The sequence below is a fragment of the Rattus norvegicus genome, chromosome 2 (genome assembly GCF_021556685.1).
Source record: "Rattus norvegicus strain SHRSP/BbbUtx chromosome 2, alternate assembly SHRSP_T2T, whole genome shotgun sequence".
Lineage (NCBI taxonomy): Eukaryota > Metazoa > Chordata > Mammalia > Rodentia > Muridae > Rattus > Rattus norvegicus.
Window position 1 is genome coordinate 21,767,476 of NC_141535.1, and position 24,470 is coordinate 21,791,945.

The following is a 24,470-nucleotide window of genomic DNA, read 5'->3' on the forward strand; positions in this document are numbered from 1 at the left end:
GTTTGTTTATATATCAGATCACGTTGATGGTTTTCCATATATTGAACCATCCCTGAATCCCTGGGATGAAGCCTACTTGATCATGATGGATGACCTTTTGATGTGTTCTTGGATTCGGTTTGTGAGAATTTTGTTTTTTGTTTTTTGGTTTTTTTTTTGTTTTGTTTTGTTTTGTTTTGTTTTTTTTCAGAGCTGGGGATCGAACCCAGGGCCTTGTGCTTGCTAGGCAAGCACTCTACCGCTGAGCTAAATCCCCAACCCGGTTTGTGAGAATTTTATTGAATATTTTTCCATCAATATTCATAAGGGAAATTGTTCTGAAGTTCTCTTTCTTTGTAGGGTCTTCATGCGGTTAGGTATAAGCATAATTGTGGCTTCATAGAAGGAATTTGTTAGTGCTTTGCTTCTATTTTGTGGAATAGTTTGGAAAGTATTGGTATGAGGCCTTCTATGAAGGTCTGATAGTATTCTGTACTACACCCATCTGGTCCTGGTCTCTTTTGTTTGGGAGACTTTTAATAACTGCTTCTCTTTCTTTAGGAATTATGAGGTTCATTAAGATTTTCTACTTGACATTTCTTCTTCTTCTCCTTCTGCTTCTCCTTCTCCTTCTTCTTCCTTCTTCTTTCTTCTTCCTTCTTTCTTCTTCTTCCTTCCTCCTCTTCTTCCTCCTCCTTCTTCTTCTCTTTCTCCTTCTGCTTCTGTTTCTGCTTCTTCTGCTCCTAACCACCAAGAAATAGTTGAAGTACAGCTATATCCTCTTTTCTTTTTCTATCTTTTATTCTGTCCTATCTAGTGTTAGGGTTTTGAAATAACAGAAAGGGAGTATAAATGGGTAGAAGAAACAAGAACCACAAATTAGCAAACACTATGGAAGGGAACAAGGAACCGGGCAAGATGACTGTGAAGACAGGCAGGGATTGACAGGATGCTCTGAATAACCAAATGATGTTGAGATGGATCATGTGCCAGTACTAATGACCACATGACATCATTATCCGGAGCCCCTCAGAAGTTATTTTTTTGAGAGTTTATTTGATGCCTTCTTTTCCAATTTGAACCCTCCAGAGCTTAGAGGATTGTTTCTGCTGTTTTATGCTGCAGAGTGAGTAGAAATTAGCTGCAGCTATCCTGAAATGAATACAAGGCCCGGAGAGCCTGCTGTGTAAGCACTGGTCATCTCCAGGCCCCCTGCAGACATTTACATATTGACACTCTGTGTTCTGCAGGGGAAAGTTTGTCAGCATGTACTGGAAAAAAAGTCTGCTTACCATAGATTTTAATTTGCATGATTTTCCCCAGAGCTTTTACAGTTTGAAGAGAAAGCTTATTAATCTTGCTGATTTTCTACAATAATGATTTTTAAATTGTTTAGAGTAGTTTAGTAATAAATATAAATACAAAATACTTAGATGAGCTGTTTTTCCTAACATACCTGAAACTTGTACATTTATATTTATGAGAAAGAACAGGGAAAACAAAAACAAAAACAGACTACATAGAATACAGCTTTAAAACATCTATCCCATAAGCATGTCTGAAATAATTTCTTTTTCAACAAGTTTTTTAAAATATATTTTTTATTTTTATTATTATTTCTAGTTATGTGTTTGGGTGTGTGTGAGTGTATTGTGTGTTTGTGTTTGTGTGTGTGTGTGTGTTTGTGTGTAAGAGAGAGAGAGAGAGAGAGAGAATGAGAAAGAGAGAGATTGGGTGGGAATAGTGTGATTGGGTGTGATTATAAGTGTCTACAGAGTATAGATGAGGACAGATGCCTAGAACTGCAGTTACATGAGTCTGTATGACTACCAAAATGGGTACTGGGAACTAAACTGGTATGTTACAAGAACAGTATTAACCATTGAGGGAGGAACCACTGTAACGTGCCAACTAGTTTTTTTTTAAGTTAGTACGATTTAAAATGACAACAAGAAAATATCCAAGTCTTAATAAATGTAAACACAACCCTGAGAGAGGACTTCAGTATGTTTATTAAGAAAAGAGTTAGAACCAACTTTTGAGTCTTAACTGTTTGTTGCTCTTTCAATTGTCCAGCAACCACAGCTTGAAAGCCCATACTTTTGCAATGACTACATCGGTGTTTCTTTATTATGCGTTTAATGTACACATTCAATTTTAAGCACTAATTTTAAGATTTTTGAGACATAACATATAACCTAGACCAACCCTGAATGTACATCTTACTGGGGTAATAATGCATTTGCTTCCTAATATTCTGGCTGTTCTCTAATTGGAGCACAGTGTTCACTGTTTAAGATTATAACTGTGTTACATATATGAAAATAATTTGAACTCTGTGGACTTTGACATTAACATTTCTCTAACATTATGAAAAGATGGATGCAAAACAGCACAGTATTTGAATCTATTGTTTTGTAAGTAATTACTCTTTTTGACATACTTATATGAACTTGCTTAAAGACGCCTGGAAGAATGTTGTTGAACCCAGTTGATCATTAATTTTGATCACATGCTGTCCCCATTATGTTCGGAACTACTTAAAGATTCCCTAAAAAAAGCATTTCAGCATTGATTTAAACATTCCCAGAAGCCTTTTGGATTTGGAAGTTCATTTATGTTCTTGGTTAAGAGTGATATCACCAAACATATTGGTTTAGTATTCATAATACAAACCATAAGTGAAGCACATAGCCACCAGCCTCTGAGCTTCTCTATGTCTGTAATACAAAACGATGTCAAGTTCTTTAGAGAGCTGTCTTGAGTGGAAAGACATTACAGTGTGTTTGTAGGTGTTGCTTCTGTTATGATTTCTACGTGGCTCAGAAATATAAATATGTTTTCCAACTTTGGTTGCGGCTACATTGTTTTTAATGTTGTGTTTAAGTCACCTGTTCCAGTCCTGACGAGATACAAGAGACGTAGAAGACATGCTTAAAATACAATAAAGTCTTGGCTGTTAAAGTTAACAGCATCAAGTGTAAGAGGAGAGGTGGGAAGACATATAAAATGGCTAAAGTTCATTATATAAATGGATGAAACTGTCAAACAGTAAAAATTTTTAAGAGATTATTATAATGCCAGGGGGAATCTCAGAATTAAATTTCATGAAACCATTACCTAAACAATGAAATATATTAATCCTAAGTGTGTACCACTCACAGTACTTGTGAGCTGTGAAATTTTCTTTAAAATCAACCACACAAAAGTGAAAATGAAATGTACTTTGACATTATGAGCTTACTCTTCCTGCTGCCCTCAATCCTAACCCCATGGAAAGCACTGATACAAGTTACTAGCACAGTTCCACCAACACAGTTAGTGCCTCATGAATAGAAGCTACTAGTGTAAGGGCCAGGTTTATTCTTACTAGTGCAGAAGAAGGAGCCTCACATATTATAAGCACTTAATTTTATTTATTGGTATACCAAGAGCTAAATAATGGCTTTAGTAATAAGTTGCCATCTGGATGTGAATGGCACAAAAATGTAAGTTTCCCCATATCCCTCATTTGCATGTAATTAAACTTCTTATCACTTGGAGAAAAGAAAACTAGAAATCATTGCTATACATTTTAATTCTTTATGTGCAATATCACATACCAAACAATTTTGACTACCCAGCAAGTTTTGTGGCTGCTCACCTATTTCATCTTTAGTACTAACTTATTTTATAGTCATCTCTCTTTATTCAGACTCAAAGGATATAGCTTTATTAGTATGTGGATTATTTGATTAACAAAAAAAGCACTGTCAATAATGTTATACAATGCTACATTTTTCTAATAATATATTATCCAAAGAATTAGGGTATATGCAGTCATGATGAATATTAATAAAATTCTGCAATTAAAAATAACAATTTTAAAGCATCAACCTTATTAGAAAGATAGAAAGAAAACCTGATCACAAATTCAGAAGCCTTGAAACTTGTAAAGTCTATAAAATTCTAGAAAGTAGCTACCTTAATTTATGAAAAGAAAATAACACTATTGGTATTTTAAATAAACCTAGAATAAGGTGTCATACATAGATGTCATTATTACCACTCGTTATTGACATAACTTCATTTTGTCAGATGTAACAAATCCAATCTCATGTGTAGGAACCAGGATTCTTCCCATATGAAGTTTATGGCCTCCAGCAAAGGGCATAGGAAGCCTCTCATCTCAGCACTCAAGCTTTCTGCCTTGAGAAATCAAAGAGTGCATGAAAGGTATGGAGAGACTGGAGGCTGGAAAGCTGACTCAGTGGTTGAAAGTGATTGCCCTGTAATCATGAGAACTGGAGTTCAGATCTCAGCACCACATAAATAAGTCAGGAATCCCTACAAATGCCTGAAAAGAGCCTGGAGGATTACTGCAGCCTGTTTGCTTCTAGCCCAGCTGCGCAGGCAGGGCCACCAGGTTCAGGGAAAGACTTGCCTCAGAGGAAGGACTGAGGACTGATAGAGAAGGTCAAAATAGACACTTTTCTGGATGTAGAGACACATGATTCCAACTGACAGTGCACACACATACACACACACACACACACACACAGAGAGAGAGAGAGAGAGAGAGACAGAGACAGAGACAGAGACAGAGACAGAGACAGAGACAGAGACAGAGGCAGACAGAGACAGACAGACAGGAGACAAAGAGATGCATGCACACAGACACAAAAACACACATACGCACATACACACATTGACATAGACATAAGTACACACAAAATTGAACATATCTATAGAATATATAGAATAGGTTCTACATATAATTAAGATTAACTTCTATCAGTGTAATTGAATTTATACATTATACTAATAAGAAAAAGTATCATTAGCATTAGAGCCTTTCTATCTATATCTATATTATCTAATATATTCGGATCCAATGGCTGAAGACTCTGAGATGCTTGCATTAGGGGAGGCTTTTGAACGTTGCATTATTTATAGAAATATGCTCAGTGAATTCGTGCTGACTATTTACATCTGTCAAAACTAACATTAATGAACAGATTGACAACTTGGGAGCAAGCACAGCTTGCTAGGAAAATTGTAGACTTTGTAGTCAGGCAAAGTATGATAAAAGATTTGCTTCTGATTAGACATGTTACTGAACTTCTTTGTAACCACCCCCTAAATCCAGAATATATTCTTACAACATATATTTTAAAAGATACGAATTTAAAAGGACTCTAGAAAAGAAAATCCTACTCCCACATGATTTACTTCACCCCTATCCTTAAAAAACAAAAACACTGGTTTTCATGGACTGAGAAAAATCCTTTCCTAAAACCATGGTGGCAGCTGAGGTCACAATCGCCTTTGGGATGCAAATACAAAGAGCTCCAACTCAAAAACTCACATCTGCAGAGAATCCCAGAGACTGGATCAAGATTTCTGAACAGAATTGTGTTCCCAGGGAGTTTACTACTTAGGATTCCTCAGTCAAATCTTTCTCTGGGTTTCTGTCTTTAACTGGAATCCACTGAACTGCATGACCATCAACCCTTCTTCGCTTCTACCAGAATAAAGGCTGTAAAATGCTACAGATTTCCCTATTGGCTTTCTCAAACCCACCCAGCAGACTCTGGTGGTTAGCTGATGCTGGTGGAGATCTAGATCACCGAAAACATAATTTTGTGCAAATGACTAACCCCTGAGTTATGGGCACCACGATTTCATATTAGACACGTTTCCTCATGAATTAGCCACTCAGGACTTGGTCTGTCCTCTCTCCATGGGGACTTTATTTTCAGCTTTGTTAGGATTCCTTCCCATTGTTCTTTTCTGTATTTCCTCAGTGCTTCCCTGTACTAAACTGTCTGATCTCGCCTTCTTGCCTAGTCTAATCTTCAAAAAACAGTGTGCATAAATGTGCCAGGTCGTCCAGGCTCCTTTGTGCCCACTCTTCTTCAAAGAAACTTTCAATGACCCACTGCTTTGCATCAATTTTATCTCCTAGCACGACCAAGCAAAGGTCTTACATTCGAATCTTTTATTAATTCCCCATGGAGTTTCTTTAACCTAAGTGAATGTGGAAAAGGTTGCTATTCTCTCTGCTATAATTACTCCACTCTCTCGACGAAGCAAGAATAGCTTCATTAATTTTGATTTTAATAACTATTTTTTCTCCCAGGTATAATTCCTTAAATCCAATTTTCTTCATACATAGAAATTTTTAGATTTTACTGAATTCTTATCACATTATGTTTTCTTAACCTGCTACATTGGGCGATTGGATTAGGTGTCTTTCACAATGCCCCATTTGCTCAGAAATTAATAATCATTTGAATATATTTTGTGTATTTTTATGTAACATGTATAAGTATCAGTTACCACTTATTTAAAATATACTTTTACTTTTTTTCTGGTCTGGAAGAGAATTGATGCAACAAAACCCTTAGTGTTACTTTTGTTAGATTCTCCCCTCCTGGAATCACAGATTCCTAGTTTGAGATCTAAATGCATCACCAGGAGATATTAATCTGATGAATACCATCAAATTTCTCTGACCTTCAACTTTAAACATCAACACAACAGCAACCAGGGCCTGTATAAGAGAATAGCAACCACTTTATTCTTTTTCTGTGAGAAATAGATGAGATTATTTTTCTTAAACTATGTTCTTACAGTATGATGTATTATCAAATAAGTTTTGGAGTACAGAAGAAACAGAAAGGAGGGTTGGGATATTTAGCATGATGCTTAGCATGAGGAAACTTGTTTCAATTGCTTCTTGATGTTTTCATAGGTTTTATATTTATTTTGTTTTCTTAAACACAGACCATGTCTCCATTTAAGGAAAGTTACTACATTATTTGATTCATAGATACTATGTGGGACTAAACTATTTGCTTCAGAAAAAATTGTAAACAATCATATCACATACTTAATATTTACAAATTGAAAATATGGGAAGCACATAGCTAACGACATTGTTACCATTGTATAGTTAATTTTAAGATAAAACAGTCAGCTTTAATCTACTTAATAAATGCCCTCATTGTAATGCAATCTTACTGACATTAATCCTCATGTTGTGGGCTGGAGAGAGAGCTCAGTGGTTAAGAGCACTAACTGCTCTTCCAAAGGTCCTGAGTTCAATTGCCAACAACCGCATGATGGCTCACAACCACCTGTAATGGGATCTGTATGGGGATTACGTATATATAATAAATAAACAAATAATTCTTTTAAAAAATCCTCATGTTGTACATTAGATATCTAGGTATCTTTTTTGAGGATATGAATTTATAGATACTTACAGGAAAAGGTCAGATTTCATAATTTCTTTTCAGTTTTTAAAACAAATGCTAGAGATGAAGTATGAATTTGGACACTATAAAGTGCCTACAGACTATTCCTAGTAAATCATTTTTTTTATTGTTTCATTCAATATTAAGCAGAAAGAAGTGGAGTGTTTTTCCTTATAAGGTTTCTAAAGTAAATAATCAAATCATAATTCTCTTTCTATCACAGGAGCATGTTACCCAGTCTCCAACCATGTTCAAACCTAATGTGGATTGGGCTGCTCTAAGGGAAGATGGTGAATGTCCTCTTTCCTTAAAGTTCACTTTCCATTATCCATTACCAACCTTGCTTGGTGTATCTTTTAAGTCGTCCCAACTCTTCGGTATTTTTGTATCCAGTGCTCTACCTTCCCTCTTGTCTCAGCTGAGAGCTTTAGCTTCTCTTTTGATCTTTCTCCGGGACTCTGGATGTGCTCCTCATGAATTAGCAGACATTTAATTTCATAGCCCCAACATTCATATTATAGGTTCAGCATATAAACTAAGTTTCAATAATTTTTTCCTTACAAACATATTCTAGTATCTATACTTTAAAAAGAGTTGCTCCTAATTGATCTCTCCCATCCTCCCAGTTTTTACATCTACCAATGGTAAATTTGACTAACCCAGCCTCACCTTGATGTCTGATCTACTTTTCCAATGATAAGTCTTAATAAATGCACTTTCTCATCTTGACTCCTTTCACCCATTGTTCATCACAAACACTTTTAAAAACCCACTGCTTGTCATTAATTTTTCTTCTAGTAGGGCAAGTCAAAGGTATTACAGTAATCTTTTCAAATTACTTTTGTTCTCTGGCCATTTTTATCTTTAAGTGAAAACTTTCCTTGATTTCCCTAGACACCTTCAGAATCTCTCCTCTGGGTTCTGTCTTCTCTCAGTTAGAACTTACTCTAGAAAACTGAATGTGGTGAAAGCATTGTACTGAATGCTTATGAGTTATAAAGGACAACAGGACTGTTGCATGCTTAGCAGAGGCCCTCAGACTGTGACAGCCTGTCACTTCTAAAAGAAGAAAACAGTAAAGAAAAGAAAGCATTGTCTACATAAAGCTTCAGAGTGACAGCGTATTCTAGCAGAGTTCAGTTGTACCAGAGGAGCATCCCAGAGTACAGAATACCCACTTGAGTAGTTATTGCCCAGTTTGATACCACATGGTGCTCTGTCATTGCCTCAGGGAAGTGACCTGGAGTGAACACTGTTGCACCAGATCTTTCAGAACCTTAGCTGAATTGTTGCAGCAGATCCTACAGTGGATGCTGCCAGCTAATCACACTGGTAACAGCTGGTTTTGCCCAGGGAAACCTCAGAATGATTATTTCGTGCAGCAGTTTTCAATCTTTTTGAACTTACATTCTCGAAGTCAACAAAATGGTTATGTGGCCTCTCAAGCAACTCTTCATGACTTACTCAGGTTAGCGTGGACCACAGTAGTTTCTCTAAGGCTATTTTCCTCCTCAGTTTTATGAAATTCCATAAATTACTGCAAGCATCAGTTGACTTTTTCTATGTTGGTAAATTCAGATTCTTTTTCTATCAACCAGGTCAAAAGTGCTTTAGAAACTGTAACTCATTATTAATTTTTCAACATGTGAAAGGTTATTCTACAATTCAAAGATTCTGATAATAATAATTGAATTAGGGCTAATTTAATACATAATATGTAGTCAATACTACTCTGTATATTTTAATATATGAACTCTTTTCAACTGTAATATAACCTCTAAAGTTAATTTTATTGTACTAATATTTGTCAAAAGACCTAACCAAGGCAACAGGAAAAGTAAATAATTTCCCAAGATCACATAGCTAAAAGATAATGGCATTCATATTCAAATTCGGGCCATTCATCAGAGTTCATACAGCTGTGCTTTTCCTCTAAAACATCAAGAACAAAGTTGTCAAGTGAAAATGTGGATAAAAGCATCTTTTATTAAGCACATGCATTATAAAGCATTTGTCTCTGTCTTTCAGGTCCCTGCATCCCCAATCCATGCCATAATGGAGGAACTTGTGAGATAAGTGAAGCATATCGGGGAGACACATTCATAGACTATGTTTGTAAATGTCCCCAGGGATTTAATGGGATTCACTGTCAGCACAGTAAGTTATTTATATTCATTGTGCTTTTATTTTTATTGATGTATCATGTACAAGCCATTACCCTTTCTGTTTCTGGTCAAGTCGCAGAAATGTAGAGTAGCACAAAGTCTAGGCATTTTTGGCTCATGTGGCCTCTCTCCACAGTACATGTCACATCCCATGATGAGGGCTGTTCCGGTCCCCATACTGTATCTGACTAATATGCTTTCTGTTCCTTTTCATTATTATTCCATTCAATTCACAATATGTTGGCTTTCGTGTAATAATATTTGTCTCTCTCCTTAATACTTATCCATAGAACTACATTCTCTAAGCATTACAGCAGTTATTCTGGCATTTAGTATCATAGCAACACAAACAAAGAAAGAAAAAAAATAAGGACAAGAAAAGAACATTCTAGACTCTACCTCATATATAAGCCAGTATTTTCCTTCTTACATGCTGACATTTCTATGTGAAAATCTTTGAAAATTCAATAAACACAAAAATGCCAGATGAGTGGCATGGGACCTTACACGCTGTGAATTGCAGCACTCAGGCAGAATACAGTGTACTCTGAGCTGCTCTTACAGAGGGAGCCACAAGTAGGGGAGATGCTGAAGGAGGAATGTTAATTAGGATGGCAAGGTTATGGGTGGGGAGGCAGCATGGGAAGAAAGACAGGAGAGAGAATACTGCTGATGAATACTAAAGTGATCCTGGGGATAATGGTTTGGAAAAAAGAAACAAATCAGCCTGAGTCAGAGCTTCAGCCCTCAGGAACAAACATATCATGTCTTATCTCCTAGGCACTGGAAGCATCTTGCAATTTCCTAGAGTTCTTTCACAGTTGGGAGTTAGTAAAGCATCTGGAGAAGTTTGCTATAGTGCCAAAAGACGTGCGTTACTTACAACTGGCCCTTGACCTCCCCTGAGTGATCTCTAAGTCTCTAGTCTGCAACAAGCAAATTAGAGGCTATTCATTTCTCTTCCACCAGTTCTGAAGTGTCAAGGTTTATTTTTTCTGGAAGGTAAGATCGCAGTTCATTCTCTACATGAGAACTTCTCAAACAGACCTAGAAAGACCAAAATGGGAAATCAGTATCTTAAGTGTCTCTCTATTCACCGAATCCCATGGAAAATATTATAAACACTGAGCACAGAGTGTAGAAGATGCTCTATTAGATGCAAGGACTAGGGAACACAGTTTCTGTACTGCTGTAACTCAAGCAGCAGCTTCTTAAATGCAGTACACACAAAGGATTTCTCTGAAGAAAGAATTCTATTATGGGATGTTTTCCAAAATCAGATGTAGGGATTTGAAAATTCCTAGCTTCCTTTTTCCAAAATATTTTCTAATATGCATAATTTTATTGAAAATACTTTTAAAAATATAATGATTATTGTTTCTCTCTCCAAACTCCTCCCTAGTCCTCCCTACGTCACCACTCACCCAACTTCATGAACTTTCTTGATCAGTTTCTCTAGAAAACAAATATTAAAACAACAAAAACAAGACAACCAGAATTGTCAAATATTAAAAGTACAAGAAACACATACATTTAAAATTAAAATGTAATTACCTCTGTGTGTTTTTCAATTGTGGGTCTATATTTGTTCCTGAATGCTGAAAGAGGAACCTTTTCAATGATGGATGAATGAGATGTTGATCTTGGTTTATAGCAGAATATCAATAGGAATTATTTTATTGCTATATTCTTTTAGCGGGACAATGTTTGCTTTTCCTCCGTGTTCATGGCCTGTTAAGGTCCATGGCCAGCCAGCCAATGTGTCATATTTAAGGTGCAGGGACTCAATCCTAAGTGGAATGTCTTCATCAAACTCCTCCCTTCAGAGCTCAGCGGACTCCCTACAGGGCTTTCCAGAAGAGGAGACAGAAAGATTATAGGATTGATGATTCCAGGGAAACAGTGTCTTCCAGATACAACAGAACAGATGTGCATATGACCTCACACAGACTATAACAGCACATGCAGACTATAAGAGCACACTCAGGGCCCTCAGAGTTTTAAGCTAGTTGTCATCTGCATTAGGATTACTGTTGCTATAATGGAATGCCGCGATGAAAAGCAAGGTGAAGTTTTTAGTTTTAAGCAACAAAATCACAAAAGTTTGATTTGCCAAATACCCAGGAGAAAGATGCTGTGGTGAAAGTCTGCTAGCTCAAAGAGGCAGAGAAAGCATCCAGGTGACCTTCCTACTCCACTGACCTCACAAGGAGAAAACCTCCTTCTTGCTGTCTTCAGTACCATTCTCTCAGTATTCCTCTGTACTCCCTCTCAATTGGTTGCTTGCTTGGCCTCATGACCTATCCTTGTCATTATTTAGTTCTTGTTTACAGAAAGCTCTTGGCTTAAAGGTGTTTACACGACTATTTGTTTAGAGCGAACAGAAAGCTCTTAGGTAATGGGTGTGTGCCAGGACTGAGGCACACCACAAGAAAGATTTTCCAGTTCACAGTCTTGGGGTTCACAATATGATCAAATAGTGTGCAACAAAAAGGGTTTTCTTGGCTTATACCTTCAGGGTGTAGATAATCATTGAAGGAAATTAGTACTGAAACAGCTCAGGAACCTGATGGAGGAGCTCATGGAGAGGTCATGGAAAGGTACTACATACCTGTTCCCTCACCTTAACTTGCTCAATCTGCTTTCTTACAGAACCTAGGACACAAACAGAGGGGTGGTACCACCCACAATAGACTAGGCCCTCCACCGTTAATCACTATTTAAAAAGTATCTTAGAGCAAGATCTTGTATATTCTCAATTGAGGTTCCCTCCTTTCAGATACTCCATTATCTGTCAGGTTGACTTGATACAAAAGGAACTAATGAGGGTTCCCAACATTGAGACCAGGAAGTGAACAGGCGCATCTACCCCTAAGACTCTATCTTCAAATAACACCTGCTTGAAAAGAAAACCTTTGTTTTCACCAGTGGAATCTCACTAGATATATTAATCACACTTAAATGTAGGACCCATGTCCTACAGTAGGTGGACAAAACAAACTTAGTGGTCTTTATGCAGATGGTTTTCTTCATGTTTCCTTGGGCATTATTTTGTATTTGTCTTACTATTTTGGCATTTGTTTGTTTGTTATTTTTTTTGTTTGTTTTGGTTTTCTATCTTTTTATGGGCTTTGTGTTTATTGTGCTTTCTTTTTTTTATTCTAATACTCTTTGTCTTTGTTTGCCTTCTAAAGAGAGTGCAAGAAAGAAAGAGCACTGTGTTGGGTGGATAGGAAGGAGGAAAAAAATCTGTGAGGAGTTGGTTGATCAGAAAATATTTTATGAAGTGATTTTTTTTATTACCTGTTCCTCCCTCTAAACCTTCATGTTACTCTTCTTTTGATCTCTCTAAAATTAGTTATTTCTATTCATTAATTATTGTCATATAGGAAAAAATACATATTTTGCAGGTGATACATAGATCCTTAATGTCACGTATGTCTCGGTTATTTAACATTTCACTGTGATTGCAGTTAAAGGGGTATGAAATTGATGTTTCTTCTTAAGAAGATGTCGGAAACTCAAAACTGTTTTTCAATGAACAAGGTCTATACAGTAATATAATATCACTTCTCCAGCACTTATTTTTCTAATAGAACACAAGTTAGTTCAGTCTCCATTATATTGCCACACAATGGCATTAAGTCATCATCTGTGTCTCAACAAAGTGATCTAGTCTTGAAAGTTGTTAGTAGGGAAGTTTCCGTCTGCCTCCGGCTCCTATCTGTGGTTGGCAGAGCACTTACAGCTGTATCATTAGAGATGAGGGAGTTTAACATTGTTTTTGCTCCCAATCTCCACAGTGGGACACACAAGTCTTTTTCCACATTCCCTTATCTCATAGTGTAGAAAGCTGGACAGCTGCAATGTATAACTGAATTCTAAGGCTTATGTTAAAACACAAAACCTGCCCCCTTTACTGTAACTTACATCTCTAAGATTTAAATGTCTCCTTGGAATTGCAGTGAAAAGCCCAAGGCTGTGAAATTTAATTCAGAGCTTGTATTTTTATATCTAAAGTAGCCAGTCTGTCTCCGGTGGCATGCATCCTTAATAGAAGAAAGACAAAAATGGGTAAAAGAGGATTGACTTTGGATTCAGAAATTGGGATTTGAGACATGACCTTTATAGTTATTGAATGACTGACCTTGACTAACTCCTTTGACCTTTCCCCAATTGAAAATATATACATTAAGGAATTGAACTAGAAATAGGTGACCTTGGGTTCACATAAGCCAGGAGAGTATTATGACTAAATGAAAACTTGCTCACAGCACAAAGGTTATCGAATCTTCCTCTTTTGGGTGGAATTGAAAAGTATCATACATTAGAAAAGCAGATTTAGAAGTGCTAGATCCCTGAGAGATTCTTTAGGTAGGAAAAGTAGGAACAGAGCTGATTACTCCTTTGCTTGGACACACAGAGATTTGAGCTGGTGTTTTCATTCTCACAACAGCTTTATGGCCTGGATATTCCCAAGAGCATTGCTGCCCAAGGTGTGGTGTGATATCATCACCACCCAGAAGGGTTTTAGAAAATTAAATTAACTACAGATCAACTAAGTTAGAATTTGAATTCTCTAATTTATCAACACATCCCCATAAAATATTGAAAAATCCTTCTTGAGACTTTAATAATCGAAATATGAACATTTCAACAATGACAGCACAAAAGAAGTGATTTCTACCTCTTCTTATGTAGCAATAGACATTAGGCAAAGCATTTATTAAAGTTTTTGTAAGCCAAACAATTTTTAAATCAATAAATTGAGGTGAGTAGTAATATCACAATGATATTCTATTGATATTTAACATTACTTTTATTTAAACAATTAAAATATAGTATTTCCTTCTATTGAAAATAGATTTTTTTCATAGAATATATTCTGAATATGGTTTCTCTTAACCAGTGTCCTACCAGATCCTCCCCTTTCCTCCCTCCTTCCCCAGCCATTCAAATCTACACCTCCTCTTTCTCTTTCATTAGAATACAAAGAAGCGTAACAATATTTTATTAGAAAAGAAGAAAAAGAATTACTAATTACATTCTATATAATTATAATAGAATATGAATTAAATATGCCTGTGAATATATATTATAGACAATCAAAACTTTAATTTTCATGTTACATGATGGAGTTAGGTATAAATTTAGGAGGAACAATTTCATGGTATAAATTGCAATAATCTTTTCCAGTGCTAACATTAAGACTATTAATGTTGGTTTTAGATTTTTAAAACTATGTAAACTTTATTGTTAGAGTAGTTTTAGTTTACAGGAAATGGACATGGAATATGGAAAGTTCCATTTTGCTTTCCTTCCTGATAATTTGGCCCTAATTTCAGCATTTTTGCTTTCCTAATAAGTACATTGGGAATGACTTCCGATACAGTAGTTTAGTTTGTTTTAAGGCAGGGTCTCACTATCCAGCTGTTGGTTGACCTTGACTTCATTATATAGATGGGACTGGGGCTGCAGAGATCTCCCAGCCTCTGCCTTCCAAGTGCTGGAAATAAATGTGTGCCTCACGATTCTGAAGTTTTTCGAAAGTATTATTAAATAAAGTGCATGCCATATACTAGGATCCACACTTTTTTTATCATAGAGTACATAGAATTTGAGAAGTATAAAATCATATGTCCACCATTGTAGATCATACAAAGAGAGTTTTCCTTAGTTAAGCATCCCTTGTTTTCTATGTACCTATCCTTTCCTGTCCATCTCTTTACCCTCCACGGTTGCTGATATGGTTTGTGCCTCCATGGTTATAACTTTTAGAGTATGTTACATTAGACTCTTGGAACGTGTTGTCTTTCAAGTTGATGATTATCACTTAAAATATAGAGTCTATGTCTGTATAGCTCACGTTTTTAATACTAAAAATGCTCATTTTCTTTTACATTTTTACTAGTTCTGTCTGTATGTTTGTCTACTGAAAAATACCTTGCTTTCCTGGCTGTTTTGGTTTGGTCAAAAACAAGTAAAGCTGCTATGCAAGTTAGTGTGCAGGGTTTTTATTTTTATATTTTTGTGGACATACATTTTCAGCTTATTTAAGTAAGTTTGAGAATGCAGTTGCTGGATTTGAGGGCAAAAGTGCACTCAATTTGGTTAAAAAATTCAAACTTTCTTATTTATGTGGCAGACTCATTAGCAATGAGTCAGAAACTATGCTCCAGCCTCTAATTGGTATTTGTTCAGCTTAGTTTTGTATGTGAGCCATTACATGGATTTTTAAAAATTGTACTGAAAATCTGATGAGATTACAACCATTAAGAATTTTATAATAATGTTAAATACTAGACTTTATGGGGAACTGCCAAATTACATTTGCTTTTAAAATGACAAAATATTATATGGCATGCACATACCAACATTCAGATACATGTGTAAATTAAAGCATACAAATTGCCGGACATATTAGGAGCCTAATTTTGTTGTCAAGACAATAGGCTTCTAAAAAGCATTTGTCAGCAAGGAGTTGTCTACAAAATGCTGCACTGAGTATGCTAGAAGTACTCATATTTTGTTTGTTGCCTAGTAACAAATCTAATGCCTTCTAGAAGGAAGATTTCTTCATTACCAGGACTCTGCCCATCTTCCCAATGAAGCATTTTTCCTACCCGCACACACAGTTTTCATTTTCTTCCACTTCAAAATAGAAGAGAAAAGCTGGCCTTGAAGCAAGCCAAACACAGGAAGTAAAATGCCCTGCTTATTAAAGACATGGTTCATGTTATTATATTAGCTTAAGATAAAATGTTTAGTAACCTCTCATTCAACTGAGAAAGCTAGTCAGAAGAAAACAGATTATAAAATCTCCTCTTTATGTATTTTGCTACCTACTGTTAATGAGCTTGATCTCAGTGTTTTGTTATCGATGTATGGATTAGCATTCAGCATCTGTTTATTGGGTTTGTGTATTCCATTTTTATAAACTGAAAAATTCATGCTTATTATATTGAGCCTATGATATTTATGATTTTACTAAATATCGTAATTGAATTAATAGTGTATTTGAACATTATAATCGTTTTTGATAGTTTCAACACAGTAAGCAAAGGAATGACTGCCCTATATCTACACCACAGAAATTTAGCCAATACCTCAGATTATTTTATTCTTTTTTATTATTCTTTTTACTTTTTAGGAGTTATAAAATAATCAGATTATTTCCCCTTTCACTTTCCACATACTTCTTGCTCTCATTCAAGCCCGTAGCCTCTGTTTCAATAATTCCTGTTACATTTATGTATGTGGATGCCTATTCTTAAAGACGTAAGTGTAACCTGGTCAGCCTGTATAATGTTAGTTTTAAGTTCCCATGTGATCTTTAGCTTCATGAAACATAAGGACTACTAACTTAAAGACTATCTATATCTAGAGGAAGCAGTGTTTTACATGGAATATTATGAATTAAACCTGGTCTTTGACACAGTTCTTGTTAACATATGAATGGCCAGTTGCTACCGTAATCATTCTGAGCTTCCGGTTTCTCATTGGAGATCTCAATTCATCAGATGCTTACTGAGATGTCACTGTGTTGTACACCAGAAATAAGATAATTCCAAACACATGGATAAACTACCTTTGTCTCATATGCAGACAAAAGATGTTGGTTAGGATTACTTGAGCTGTCGTTTTACTCACTTTGACATTTTTACAGTTAGTATGCTCTAAGGTATTAAAATATGATGGTAATTCATACTGATAGTTTTATTTATTCTTTCTAAATATTTAAATTTTGTTATTTATAAACAGTTGTTAGATAGCAAGAAGAGACTTCAAAGAGAGCATTATTTTTTTCTAAAAGAACTTCTCTTTACATTTGTTCAATCCTAATTTTAGCACAGTAAATTTTTTTCATTTAAACTGTTACACTGAGAACCACTATGACATAATGAAAACTTAAAAATTTTTAGAAAACTTTTTCCCTTTTCTTTTTTATTGAAAGTAGATTATTCTATCATATAATACACACTAACCACAGTTTCTGTCACCCCTTGACTTCTAGCTAATTCCCAACTCCCCCCTCTCCAAGTCTACTTCCTTGTCTGTTCTTATTTAGAAAAACAGAAGACCTCCAAGAGACTATAGCCAATTAAGACAAAACAAGACAGACTAGGACAAGGCTAATACCTTCATATTGAGGCTGGATAAGGGAACCCAGTAGGAGAAAAAGAGTCTCCAGAACAGGTAAAAGGATAAGAGATATTGTTGCCCCCTGTTAGGAGTCTCACAAAAAGCGCCAAGCTAAAAGCCATAACATATACACAGAGGACCTGGTACAGAACCAAGCTTGCCATTTCAGTCTCTGGGAGCCTGTGGGAGTCTGTGGGAACCTGTGAGAGCCCCACTTAGTTTAGTCAATGGAACATGTTTTGTTGTGTTGTTCATCCTCTCCGAATCTTAGTCTTTCCTGCAAGCCTTCCATAGAGTTTCACAATCTCCAAGAGAAACCCAGTGAAGACCACCAATTTAGACTCTTTTTGTGCCTAGTGTCTCATTGTGGATGTCCGCATCCATTCCCTTCTGCTGCCCAAGAAGACTCTCTGATGACAACTGGACAAGGCACTGATCTATGAGTGTAGCAGAATATCATCAGAAAACATTTCATTGTGTTTTGTTTTTTGTTTTGTCTTATTTTGTTCTGTTCTGTTTGCTGGTTGTGTTGAGTTCTACCATAGGTGTCCAGATTGTGTTGATTTTATATTTTAGCCTTGCAGTCTGTATAGGGCATAGGCTCCTTCTTGTTTGGGCTTCAAGTTAAACCAAGCATTGCTTGGCCATGACCACAAATTCTGTGTCACCATTTCCGCAACACATGCCCAGTCAGGGAAGATTATAGGTAGAGGGTTTCTTCGGCTGAGTTAGTTTCCAGGTTTCTCTTTCCATAGACTTCAGAGCACCTTCTCATGCCAAAGAGACTAGAACATAGCGATGATGACTCCAAGGCTTCAGCAGCTCTACCTCTCTATGTTCAGTGGGTTCTGTGGAAGTTGCCCTTAGCAATGGGGCCCCACTCTCAGTTTCAGAGAACAACCTTCTATCCTAGCACTAGCCTTTGGTTTTATAGGAATCTGCACAAGACTTCCTTGGCCAACAACTCAACAGAATGCAACACAGTCCCACACAAAAATCCTTTCTTGGCTACAAAAGATGATCAGTTCAGTAAGACTTTATCTTCAATTACTAGACCTCAATAAGGTCACCCTCACAGGTTCCTGTAAGTTTCCACTGCACTAAGTTTTCACAGTCCCCAAATGCCAACCCAATTTCAGCTCTGTCTCTCTTCACATTCTCTCCTTCCATTCCTAACCCTAACCTGATTACTGTGACTCATACTCCAACAGCCCAAGTCCTCTTGTAGAACCTATTCAGTTGACTCTTCCCAGGGAGAGCCATGCTTCCTCCCTGTACTTCACCTCTTTTCCTAACTTCTCTGAGTCTATGGGTTGTAGATTGATTTTTATTCACTTAACAGCTAATGTTCACTTGTAAGTAAATACATTTGTCTTTTTGGGTCTGTGTTACCTCAAACAGTATATTTTTTTCTAGTTGCAAAGCACTGAAAGAAAAATCAACATTAGGATACAGAATCAGAGGTCCACTCATGGTATGCAATGCCATAAATTGTTGAATTTTGCTACTTTTAATTCATCTTTGGTAAAAATAAAGCAAGTCTTTCTATGCCATAGGAACTCATACCTACTGGAATGACTAAAGCAAGAGGTATTCGTTTGCCCTTCTTAAAAGTTCCCATCCCTTAGTAAATCCATAGTAAGCAGCATTCTAAAGAATTTTTAGATTCTTGATTTTTTAATTGTCTGAAGATCAACACAGGTATTGTGTGACAGACATAGACAACCGACAATGTACACAGAAATACTGCCCATACATAAACAGAAGTTTATGATGTTCCAAGTGAAATTCTCTGATATACACAAAATCAAATATATTTTAAATTATGATGTAGATGATGAATCATTTTTATCCCTTTTCTTATTAACAAAGAGAACACTTGACTGCCAGAACAGTCATACACTCTAAACAGGAAAATGTTCTTTATTTTGCCCCCAATGTTGAATTAATGAAGACATTGCCCTCACTGTAATAAGCTTGAGCTTCTAGTTCCAACTCACAGATAACTCTATAACGGATATCTCAAGAATATCTATACTTTAAAAGCGTGAAAGATCCAGTTTTCTATGTTCTCCAGCCTCAAGTGATGCTACCTTTGACTTCCAGACTACTTCTGTGCTTTCTCCCCTACTCCATACTCATGTATGATTTTTAATCTTCCTCAAATCTTCCCTTGTCATTTTAGAAAATTCTCATTCATAAATTTGGCATTGTTTGGTAAGAAAAGTGTTCCTACTTGCCCAGGATTCTATGTGTTTAACAAGAATCATTTTCTCCTTGTTTTCTTAGTGTCAACCTAAAACAACATACTACTAAGTTGCCGGCTACTCTTTTCTTTGCTCTGGTCACCCAGCCAATGCAAACATTGCATGACCCAAAGAAACAACCTGGCAATTCTAGGCCTGAATAGATCCTACTCCTTTGTTCAATTAGAAAGTCACATGACTGTGTCAAATCCCTTTTAAAAAATATCTAGATGGTCATCCTTGTTACATAACCTGTTCTACAGTGCGGGCTTCAAATAACAATCTCAGGCTACTTAATAGTCAGATAACACAACTGTATTTCTTACTATCACCTTAACTAGCTTTCTCAGAAATCAAAATTTGAAAAGTCATAATTTAATCCTTGCTTTTGATAAAAGAACAGAAAATCAGTCCGCATAAGCATTCAAAGCCCGTTCATCCATACTTCTCACATTGTGCCAAGCACGGTTCTGTAAATGGAAATACAGCAGCACATCAAGGTAATCAAGTCTGTCCTCCCAGCACTTCTAATGAGGAAAGGGAACATAAAATTTGCAATACCTGTATTACCTCATTGCTAAGTGATTGTACTCATGCATTTATATCAGAGAAATAAAGTAAACCAAAACAAAGATCTGTGTGAAACCTCATAGAAGATTAATTTGCAATAGCCTAATACCAGAATCTGTGCAAATGCCCTTCAGCAAATTAATAGTTAAACAAAGCATAAAATGCACACACACACACACACACACACACACACACACACACACACACATTGTCCTTTTGAGATGAGAAGTTTTTACAAATAGAAATGAATAGTCTCCAGATATTAGCAGGGAGGGACATAGTTATTAAGGGCAACATAAACCATTCAACATACAGTCTATGGGGATAGACTGGCAATTCTCTACAGTGTCAAAATTGTATAGAAAATTATATACATAAATACAATATCATTTACGTGATATTGGTATATTATGGTGATGTTGATATTTTTCTACTATTACAGTGTTATTTTTCACTATGGAAATGACTCTGGCAAAGTGGTAACGTGTGTTAAGGCAAAGTATTGCTTTGTTTCCTGTAGTATATATGACTTCACAATGACCAAAACTTTCAACTTTACAAGCTAAGGTGATAGGATATAATATCAAGTACTGATATGCATTATTAACAAGAATGGGGACCAAGAGGTGGAGGAAAGTGAGTGTTGTTTACATCCCGGTGAACCGGTTTTCTTCACCTACTGATATTTGGATAGAGGTGTGAATGAAGCCAGAACTCTGGCCAGTGGAGTCAAGGAGTGGAAGACACAGACATTCTGAATGGAATGCATAGTTACAAAGAGATTAAAAAACAAGTCACACAAAATACAAGACTAGAAAAGAAAAAGGTTTAAAATTCTTACGCAGAATTTGAAATTTTCAATGTTGCTATAGAGGTACATATTTGGAGAGTAGAGTGTAAAAGAATATGTCAGCCAATCACTGTTTTGAGAAAGATCCTGACTGCTGGTGAATAAAAGATACTAACAGCACAAGAATAGAACCTTTAAAGCACAGCCTCTAGATGCCATAACATGGACAGAAGGAAAATGAAGACTTACATAGAAATGCACAATCTTCATATCTGGGAAATAATTTAATATGGATTATACTGATTTCATAAATATTTACTTTTTGCTAATGAACTTCAGTAGCACATAAATTAATTCTAGCTATTTAACTGCTTGCTACATGTTGGACAATATAATATATTCTTGTCATTTCCAGTATGTGTTATTATGGGCTTGGTTTTTTCCTCTCTACAGTATGACATGTATAGTTTAGAAATTTTTAAAAGGATATATAACATATAAAAAACATATTTAGGTAGCAATTTTAAGTACATAAATAAAAAGTATTAAAATATCACCATGCATGTTAAAACACTGGCTTAACATGTATGATGATTTTTATAATACTGAGTTTTGTAACTTGATCTCTTTTACATTTATTTATTTGGGAAAGAGAACACATGTATACGATGGTGCATGTATAGAGGCCAGAAGATAACCTGAGTGGATTTCTCCTTTCCTTCAAACATGTGGGTTCAGAGAATCAAACTCAAGAAGTCAAGCATGAGGACAGATACCTTTATCTATTGAGCCACCTCAATGGCCCAAATGACACGTTTGAAATCCACATAGTTCATTCCATACATGAGAAGCTATGCCAAGTGATGCCTGCTTGGGGTATGAGCATAAGGTTTTCTTAAGTGATATGCCCATGGAAAGGCTATCTCTGGATCAATACATGATTCTACATCCATGTAATACATGAGGCACTATGTGGAGTTAGTAGATTTAAATAGTGAATACAAAAGCAAATGAGTTGGAAGAAAAAAAAGTAGCAGTGAATATTGAAGGAATTGTAAAATTCTTTTTTTAATTTTAGATTCTTTATTAATTGAATTTTTTATTCACATTTTAAATGTTATACCATTTCCTGGTTCCCCCTGGAGAAACCCACTATTCCATTCTCACCTCTCTGCTTCTCTGAGTGCGCACCCACCCACTCCTTCCCACATCTCCACCCTGACATTCCTCTACACTGGGGCATCAAGACAGGACAGGACCAAGGGCCTCTACTACCATTGATGCCAGTCAAGACCATGTACTTTGAAGAAAAAATCAGCCAAGAAGAACTCTCAATTCTGAATAGCTATGCTTCAAATCCAAGGGCAACCACATTCATAAAAAGAAACATTACTAAAGCTCAAAGCACACAATTGCACTTCACACGATAATAGTGGGAAATTTCAACACCACACTCTCATCAATGGATAGATCATGGAAACAGAAACTAAACAGAAACAAAGAGAAAATAACAGAAGTTAAGAACCAAATGGATTTAACAGATATTTATAGAACATTTCATCCAAAAAAAAAAAAAAAAGAACCTTCTCAGCACCTCAGGGTACCTTCTCCAAAACTGACCACATAGTCTGTCACAAAACAGGCCTCAACAGATACAAGACGGTAGATATAATCCCATACATTCTATCAGATCACGATGAACTAAGGCTGGTTTTCAATAACAACAATAACAAAAAAAAACCAAAAAACAAAAAACAAACAAAAAAACAAAAGACGACTGAAAGCCCACATAAATATGGAAGTTTAGCAACACTCTACTCAATGATATCTTGGTCAAGGAAGAAATTAAAAATTAAAGATTTTTAGAATATAATGAAAATGAAGGCACAACATACCCAAACTAATGGGACACAGTGAAAGCAGTGCTTAGAGGAAAACTCATAGCTCTGAGTGCCTTCAAAAAGAAACAGGTGAGAGTATACACTAGCAGCTTGACAGCACACCTGAAAGCTCTAGAACAAAAGGAAGCAAATACACTCAAGAAGAGTAGACAACAGGAAATAATCAAACAAGAGCTGAAATCAACCAAGTACAAAAAAACAAAACAAACAAAAAAAAAACTATACAAAGAAGCAATGAAAACAGGAGACCAGGAACTTGTTCCTGAGAAAATCAACAAGATAGATCAACCCTTAGCCAGACTAAGCAGGGGGACTAGAGACACTATTTAAATTAACAAAATCAGAAATGAAAAGGGAAACATAACAACCAAAACTGAGGAAAACAAAAAAAATCATCAGATGCTATTACAGAAGCCTATACTCAACAAAAGTGGAAAACCTGGATAAAATGGACAGTTTTCTAGACAGATACCAGGTACTGAAGTTAAATCAGGATCAGATAAACCAACTAAACAGTCCCATAACCTCTAAGAAATATAAAGTCATTAAAAGTCTCCCAACCAAAAAAAGCCCAGGACCAGAGGGGTTTAGAGCAGAATTCTATCAGATATTCAAAGAAGACCTAGTACAAATATTCTTCCAACTATTCCACAAAATAGAAACAGAAGGGACACTACCCAGTTTGTTCTTTGAAGCTGCACTTATGCTTATACCTTTACCACACAAAGACCTTACCAAGAAACAGAACTTCAGACCAATTTCTCTCATGAATATTGATGCAAAAATACTCAATAAGATTCTCATATCTAAATCCACGAACATATACAAACGATTATCCATTATGACCAGGTTGGCTTCATCCCAGGGATGCAGGGATGGTTCGATATATGAAAATACATCCAAGTAATCCACTATATAAACAAATTCAAAGGAAAAAAACAACATGATCATCTTATTAGATGCTGAGACAGCATTTGACAAAATCCAGCCCCCTCCATGATCAAAGTCTTGGAAGAATCAGGCATTCAAGGGCCATAGTACACGTAGCAAACATAGTAAAAGCAATATATAGCAAACCAGTAGCCAACATCAAACTAAATGGAGAGAAACTTGAAGCAATCACACTAAAATCAGGGACTGGATAGGGCTGCCCACTCTCTCCCTACCTATTCAATACAGTACTTGAAGTCCTAGGCAGAGCAATTAGATAACAAAAAGAGGTCAAAGAAATACAAATTGGAAAAGAGGTCAAAATATCACTATTTGCAGATGATATGATAATATACTTAAGTGAACCCAAAAATTCCACCAGAGAACTGCTAAACCTGAGACAACTTTAGCAAAGTGGCTGGATATAAAATCAACTCAAGCAAATCAGTAGTGTTCCTCTACTCAAAGGATTAACAGGCTGAAAAAGAAATTAGGGAAACAACACT

General features: G+C 36.1%; 1 protein-coding gene across 5 annotated transcripts in view; it reads left to right on the top strand.

The window, feature by feature from the left end:
- The window catches only part of Edil3 (EGF like and discoidin domains 3), a 536,979-nt gene that overhangs the window by 218,022 nt on the left and 294,487 nt on the right, over positions 1–24,470 (top strand). For all 5 annotated transcript variants that reach the window (NM_001427434.1, XM_087634184.1, XM_087634186.1 and 2 more), the window contains 1 exon segment: positions 9,249–9,377. In NM_001427434.1, coding sequence (NP_001414363.1) covers positions 9,249–9,377 — 129 coding nt within the window.